General features: G+C 50.2%; 1 protein-coding gene across 2 annotated transcripts in view; it reads left to right on the forward strand.

Moving 5' to 3' along the window:
• The first annotated feature begins 2113 nt into the window (after positions 1–2113).
• The window catches only part of CCDC167 (coiled-coil domain containing 167), a 19000-nt gene continuing 13395 nt past the window's right edge, over positions 2114–7718 (forward strand). Inside the window, exon 1 of one of the 2 annotated variants that reach the window (XM_006104393.3) lies at positions 2114–2228. In XM_006104393.3, the coding sequence (XP_006104455.3) occupies positions 2145–2228 (84 nt within the window). In that variant the 5' untranslated portion in view covers positions 2114–2144. The remainder of the gene's footprint in view (positions 2229–7718) is intronic. The other variant, XM_023745668.1, reaches the window with a different exon arrangement.

Consider the following 7718-nt stretch of genomic DNA (forward strand, 5'->3'; position numbering starts at 1 on the left):
ATGAAAAACTGGCAGCGGGCCCATCAGTCCTGCTGAATCTCCCCTGGTCACTCACAAGCCACAGCACTGACCGTTTAGTGATTCTCACAGCAGCCCTCCAAGCCTGGCCCCTCAGCTTTGTTCTACAGACCTGGGAACTGAGGCGCAGCCAACTTAAGTACCTGGTAGAGCTGGGATTGGAATCCAGGTCAGTCTCCTTCCACAGCCTGCCCCCCCGCCCCTTTCACACAACCCACTAGGGCTCTCATTCCAGTCCCATTTCAAGTATTGGTCCCATTATGAGAACCAGGGAACGAGTCTGATTTGGAAAATCCGAGGCTCTTGAGGGAGAAGGATGACAGCTCACCCGTTATTTCACGGGGAACGGGGGAGAAAGACAGAGCACTGACAGGAAGCTCACCACACCGCCGTGGCTTTTTTGTGGTGCCAAACACATGCGGAAGGAACCACTTCTAAAAGAACACAGTGTTTTCCCTCCTCTTCTCGCCTCCCCTGGGCCCGAGCCTGTGATAATTGGGAAGCACAGAGTCTGGTTTTTCTGGGGTTGGAACCAATGCTGTGAAGAGTGTTCCGACAATAAATGCTGTTGATTGACAGTTGATAGACAACGATCTCGAGGAAGTTTCTCCTGTGCTGGGTGTTAAGCTAAGCTCTGCACTAAACAACTGCTCAGCAGCCTGCTGACTGTTCAGAGAGAATTTACTATGATTTTCCTCTGTGGGCCTCAGGCAGGCGGCCAGCGGAGATGAGATCTCAGGTCGCCTCCAGCACCATCATTCAACAACTATATCATGAGAACGCAGACCTGGACGCATTCACACACCGAACCCACAGGCTCCCCCGGAAAGATAACTGGTCAGAAAATAAGGAGCTCCGATTCCAGCCTCATATTCTTTGACCCAATGATTCCACTTCTACACATTTATCTTAAAAATTTCAGAAAGACAGAGCTATGTGTGCAAAGATGTTTCCTTAGCATTATTTGGAGGTAATGTCCAATGCAAGAATGGCGGTCTTGTCTTGGTGGCATTTGCCACCATCACAAATAGTGATTTCGAGGACAGAGGGAAATGTCTATGACAGTGTTTTACAAATTGCAGCTCAATATCCATTAATGCAGTGGTTCATAACCTTGGCTGCACATTAGAATCACCGGGTATTTTTAAAAACCTGATTTCTGGGCCTCATTCTCCGGAAATTCTGTTTCTTTGTTATGGGTGAGGCCACAACATTAGTAACAAAGAAACAGAATTTCTGGAGGATGAGGCCCAGAAATCAGGATTTTAAAAAGATTCCCAGGTGATTCTAATGTGCAGCCAAGGTTGAGAACCACTGCATTAATGGGTCATGAACTAAACTTAATAGGTCTCCTGCCACCAGCTTTTAAAAAATATGTATATATAATAGGCTAGAATAGAACATATGAGCGTGCATCGCGGGTGGTAACGGTGTTTGTTTATCGGGCACGTTGGTGGCAGTTACAGGGGTAGCTGGGCCATGGGACAGAAGAGCATTTGTACCAGGGGACAGTTAGAACATTTCAAAGTGCTGGGTCTGCAGTGTCTGCGCAAGAGGGTGACAACAGAATAGAACATCCGGCCGACAGGAAGCCTGGGGGGAATGCACAGAAACGTGGTGCAGGATAAAGGACGCTGCTCAGGTTTTCCGTGATGTGTGTGAGCAAAATAACACAGGACAAAAAGGAGGAATAACAACAGGAGGTCGTGATCAGATCCCAAAAGGCCAAGGAACTCAAGAGAGGGCTTCTGGAGCAGCAGTGCCTCAGGATGGGCCGTGAAGGTTGGACAGGATTTAAATGGGGGCTGGGGGGTGCAGGCTGGCCTCAAAGTGTGCAGGGCGGTCACTAAGGGGATGACGGGCAGGAAGAAGAGGTGGGAAAGACCTCTCGGTGCCCTAAAGGGGCTTTGAATGTGGAAGGCCAGGGGCAGCTCTGCCCCCACGCCATCTACCCTTCCCCCTGGCCCCAGGCTAAGGCCAAACTAGAGGTTGCCCCGCACAAACATGGCGGCGCCGCGCTGGCCACGCCCCTCAACAAGATGGCGCCCGCCAGGAGCCCCACCTCCCGCCGCCTTGGTGGCCAATGAGGGGGGAGCACGAGTGCTTGCGCATGCGTGGTGCTACGAATGGGCGCGTCCAATGATGACTGGGGGATCCCGGCGAGCAACATGACTAAAAAGAAGCGGGAGAACCTGGGCGTCGCTCTGGAGGTGAGGGGAGAGCGGGGGGTGGGCCACGTCGTTCGTTGTCTCTCCCCGCGGCGGGGTGGTGGGTCCGCCCGGTGCAGGTTGGAGGAGGGGCCTAGGGAGGCGTGAGGGTCAGGGCGCCGCGAGCTTGGGAGTCGCCAGGGTCTTGGGAGGCCCCTGTGGGTACCGGGCGCTGAGGGGCCTGAGGAAGGAACTGCATGCTGGAGAGCCGGGGGGCGGCAGAGATGGGAGCCGGGGGAGCGGAACTCCGGAGGGAAGAGACGCGGAGGGAACCGGGGCCCCGAAGGGGGCGGGACAGGCAATGAGGTCCTGCAGGGAGACCTTCATTGAGGACCCAGAGGGGCGGGCAGTGGAGGGGGGCACAGAGGGGTCGAGGGCTGTGGATGAGGGACGCCTGCAGGTTAGGGAGTCCACACTGTTTCGTGTGTCAGTAGTGGCTTAACTTTGCTGCGATGGGACTTTTTCCCTCTGGGGCCTGAAGCCTGTAACGAAACTTGCCTTGGGAACCTGCGGGAACTTGTAGAGGATCGTGCAGTGGCTGTGTCCCCAAATGGCTTACAAATAACTTGCTGCGCCCTGGCGGGTCGTTCAGTTGCCGGGAGTGTCCTCTCCTGCAACAGAAGGTGTGGGCGGTCAGGGCGTGTCATGGGAGTCTCTCTCTCTCAACTCAGTTTTTAAAATCCTCAGGTGAGGACGTAAAAAATAAAAATAATTTGCTGCATGTGGGAGGGAAAGAAAATGGATGCATATGGACATAGCAGCAGGTACGTGCTACTTCGTGTGCATCCTCAGTTCATCCTCAGGACAAGCCTGTGAGCTTTTTACAGACTAGGAAACTGAGGGTTCGAGGAGAGCCTAGTTGAAGCGTTGGAGGAGCTGAGAGTCAGATGATTTCTCTTCTAGTGCATCTTGTTGCTGATGCGTTATAATCCCTTAGGTCACCTCCCAGATGTTACAGTCCCCTCAGGTCACCCCCCAGCGGTTACAGTCCCTCAGGTCACCCCCCAGAGGTTACAGTCCCTCAGGTCACCTCCCAGAGGTTACAGTCCCTCAGGTCACCTCCCAGCGGTTACAGTCCCTCAGGTCACCTCCCAGCGGTTACAGTCCCTCAGGTCACCTCCCACAGGTTACAGTCCCTCAGGTCACCTCCCAGAGGTGACAGTGCCTTAGGTCACCTCCCAGCGGTTACAGTCTCTTATGTCACCTCCCAGCGGTTACAGTCCCTCAGGTCACCTCCCAGCGGTTACAGTCCCTTAGATCACCTCCCAGAGGTTATAATCCCTCAGGTCACCTCCCAGCGGTTACAGTCTCTTATGTCACCTCCCAGCGGTTACAGTCCCTCAGGTCACCTCCCAGCGGTTACAGTCCCTTAGATCACCTCCCAGAGGTTATAATCCCTCAGGTCACCTCCCAGCGGTTACAGTCCCTCAGGTCACCTCCCAGAGGTTACAGTCCCTCAGGTCACCCTCCCAGCGGTTCCATCCTTGATTGGGCACCTTGGGAAGCAACCAGTCGATGTTCCTGTCTCACAGGGATCTCTCTCTCTCTCTCTCTCTCTCTCTCTCTCTCTCTCTCTCTCTCTCTCAATTAAGAAAACATGTTCTCCAGTTAGGATTAAAAAACAGAGAGGGTAATAGTGTTCTTGAGCTTCCTATCAGTTCAGTGCTTCTCAAAGTTAAGGCTGCATTAAGAATCATTTGTAGAGCTTTTTACGATGGAGGGTTGAATTCTCCCCTGCCTGGAGTAATTCAGTAGGACGTGTGTGTGTGTGTGTGTTTGTGTGTGTGTGTGTGTGTGTGTGTGTGTGTGTGCGTGCGGGCGCGCGCGCGTGTGTGTTTTGGGGGGTTGGGGAGTGGTATTTTTAACAAATAATTTGTTTTTTTCTATTGATTGATTTGAGAGAGAGAGAACATTGATTTGTTGTTTCATTTATTTATACAATCATTGGTTGATTGTTGTGTGTGCCCAGACTGGGGGAACCCACAACCTTGGAATATTGGGACGATGCTCTAACTCAGTGGTTCCCAAACTTATTTGGCCTACCGCCCCCTTTCCAGAAAAAATATTACTCAGTGCCCCCTGGAAATTAATTTTTTAAAATTTTAATAGCAGTTAAACAGAAAGATATATGTATTAATGTTTCTACCTTTTTCGTAAAATATAGTAAAGAAAGGTGTAAATTAGAAACATTGAAGTTTGAAATTATGAAACTTTATTGAACTCAGAATAGAAAGGTAATACAAAAAAAGTTAAAACAAATGCACCTGTGGCCATCACCGCCCCCCTGGATCGCTGCAGCGCCCACCAGGGGGCGGTAGCGCCCACTTTGGGAATCACTGCTCTAACTAAATGAGCTACCTGGCCAGGGCCAGGTCAGATGCTTTCAACAAGCTACATACACCATGCTGAAGCAGGAGGTGTTAGTACCACCACTTGAGAAGCATCAGCCTCCTTGGTAGAAAAAAAAAAGGTTGATGGAAATAGGAATCTCCTTCTGAAAGAGAATAATAGATGGTCAAATGAGAAGGCACTGTGTAGTGGGACAAGAATAGACTTTATAGTCTGTATTAGGACATGGTAAGCTGCTATAACAGGAACCCCCAAAATCAGTGGTTTTAAGAACAAGAAAAGGTTTTTTTTTCTAACATGCTAGAGCAGGGATGGGCAGACATTGTTTCTAAGGTTCAGATAGTAAATATGTTAGGCTTTGTAGGCCATATGGTCTCTGTTGCAACTACAGTTGATCCTCATTATTCATGGAGTCTGTATTTGTGAATTTGCCTACTTGTTAAAATGTATTTGTAACCCCCAAATCAATACTTAGAGTGCTTTTGCAGTAAGTCACAGACAAACTCAAAGCAGTAAAAAAGTTGAGCACTGGCTGGTGGTGTTCAGTGGTTACAGCATCCATCCACGCACCAAAGGGTCACGGGTTCAATTCCCGGTCAAGGGCATACACCTGGGTTTTGGGTTCGATCTCCAGCCCCAGTCAGGTCAGGTGCTGAAGGCAACCAATCAATGTGTCTCTCACATCGATGTTTCTCTTCCTCCCTCCCTTCCACTCTCCCACGCTGTTCCTCTCACTCTCTCTAAAAACAGTGGGAAAAGTATCCTCAGGTGAGGGTTAACCAAAAAAATTGTGGTCACTGGAGGCCTACAGATCCCACTAAGTTTGAACAAGGTAGTGTTCTGCCTTCTTATTTTAGTTATTTTTCTTTTTAAAAAATATATTTTTATTGATTTCAGAGAGGAAGGGAGAGAGAGATAGAAACATCACTGATGAGAGAGATCCCACACTGGGAATTAAGCCCACAGCCCAGGCATGTGCCCTGATTGGGAATCAAACCATGACCTCCTGGTTCAGAGGTCGATGCTCAACCTCTGAACAACACCAGCCAGGCCTTATTTCAGTTCTTATATAGTAAACAAGTGTCCCCTTTTTGGTCTATTTAGTGCCACATTTTTTATAATTTTGTGCTTCTTGCTGGTGATTTTGCTGTTTAAAATGCCCTCAAGTGTAGTGCTGTCTAGTTTTCCAAAGTGCAAGAAGGCTTCATGTGCCTTACAGATAACATGTGTGTGTTATTTTGTTCAGGTCTGAGTTACAGTATTGTTGACTGTGTGTTCAATGTTAATGAATCAAGAATATATATGACAGTAGGCCTTTTTAAACAGAAATACACACAAAACAAGGTTTTTTATTGATCCGTTGATAATAATGATATGACCGGAGGCTCACAGGGACCTAACCTGGTTCAGTATTTGCTCATTCATTTTTGGTGGCAGCTTTATAGAACGTAACTACCACAAATAACATGCATCAACTACACTCAGATAGGCTGTCTTAGCACAAAAGCAGCCATAGACAGTATGTAAATTAATGGGTGTGACTAGGTTCCAATAAAACTTTATTTACAGAACAGGTCCACAGGCTATAGTTGGCCAACCCCTGGTGTAGAGTACTAGGACAGTAGTGGCTCCACTGTATTCCTTCCGATCTTGTGGCTCTGCCTTCCCCTAGGTCCTTGTTGTAACCTCATGAATGAAACCAGGCCACACCCACTGGCTGGGAAAGAGAGAATGGAGAAGCACACCCGCTGTCTTAAGAGTCCTGGGCCTAAAGTGCCCATTTTCCATTGGCCAAAATGCAAGCTAAGAAGCGAGGCCTCATCTAACTGCAGGGGCAGGCTGGGAAATACATTTATCAGTTAGGAGGCCACATGCCCAACTACAGCCTGATTGCAATGGAAGAAGGAGCTAGTGTGTTTTAGTGCAGCAGTCGCCAACCTTTCAGACCTCACGGACCACAAGTGGTCCACGGACCACCAGTTGGCAACCACTGTTTTAGTGGACATTCCACAGTCTACACAGATTGCAACTTACCTCACAGTGTGGTTTTGTGGATTAAATGAGGAAATCTATTTAAAGTGCCTAACAGATGCCTGGCAGTGTTATCTACACTAATAAAAGAGAAACATGGTAATTAGCGTACGACCGCTACCCTTTTCATTGGCTAATCAGTGAGTATATGCAAATTAACTGTCAGCCAAGATGGCGGCCAGCAGCCAGGCACTGAAGCGAGCATGAGGTTTGCTTGCTGCGGACTCCAACATTCCCTGCCTCACTTGCCGGCCTCTCAGCTGCAACTCTAAGCAACTATGTACTATGTTGCAAATAAGAAGCTAAACAAAACCCCAGAAATCAGTCACTGAAAGCCAGGCGGACCGAAACTTTGTATCGATGTTTTCAGCAGCGAGGCCTCAGAGCTAAAGCTGGCCCAGAATAAAAAAAAAAAAGAAAGAAAACAAGGAGCAGTTGGGAGCTTCAGTCACTCGCCACCCGGAAAACAGCCCTCAGCCCCTCACCCAGACTGGCCAGGCACCCCAGTGGGGACCCCCACCCTGATCCAGGATACCAGGGCAAACCAGCCGGCCCCCACCATGCACCAGGCCTCTATTCTATATAGTAAAAGGGTAATATGCCTCCCGGCACCGGGATCAGCGTGACAGGGGGCAGCACCCAAACCCCCTGATCAGCCCTGCTCTGTGTGTGACAGGGGGTGGGGCCACAACCTCCCTATCCGCCCTGTTCTGTTCGTGACAGGGGAAGGTGCCCCAACCCCCTGATCAGCCCTGCTCTGTGCCTGATGGGGGGAGCTCCCCAATCCCCTGATTGCCCTGCGGCTCTGTGTTTGACAGGGTGCAGCACACCAACCCCCTGATCGGCCCTGCTCTGTGTGTGACAGGGTGCGGCGCCCCAACCCCCCCCTCCCCCCCACGAGACCTGGTCTGTGGGGGACAGGGTAGAGCCATAAACTTCCCATTGGGCTCTGCCCTGAGTGTGACAGGGTGCAGCACCCCCCACCCCCTGATCCGCTCTGCTCTGTGTGTGACAGGGAGCGGTGCCCCCACATCCCTATGGGGTCTACTCTGTGCGTGACAGAGGGGGAGCTCCCCCACCCCCTGATAGACCCTGGTCTGTGTGTGAAAAGGG

This window comes from Myotis lucifugus, unplaced genomic scaffold (genome assembly GCF_000147115.1).
Source record: "Myotis lucifugus unplaced genomic scaffold, Myoluc2.0 scaffold_564, whole genome shotgun sequence".
Classification (NCBI taxonomy): domain Eukaryota; kingdom Metazoa; phylum Chordata; class Mammalia; order Chiroptera; family Vespertilionidae; genus Myotis; species Myotis lucifugus.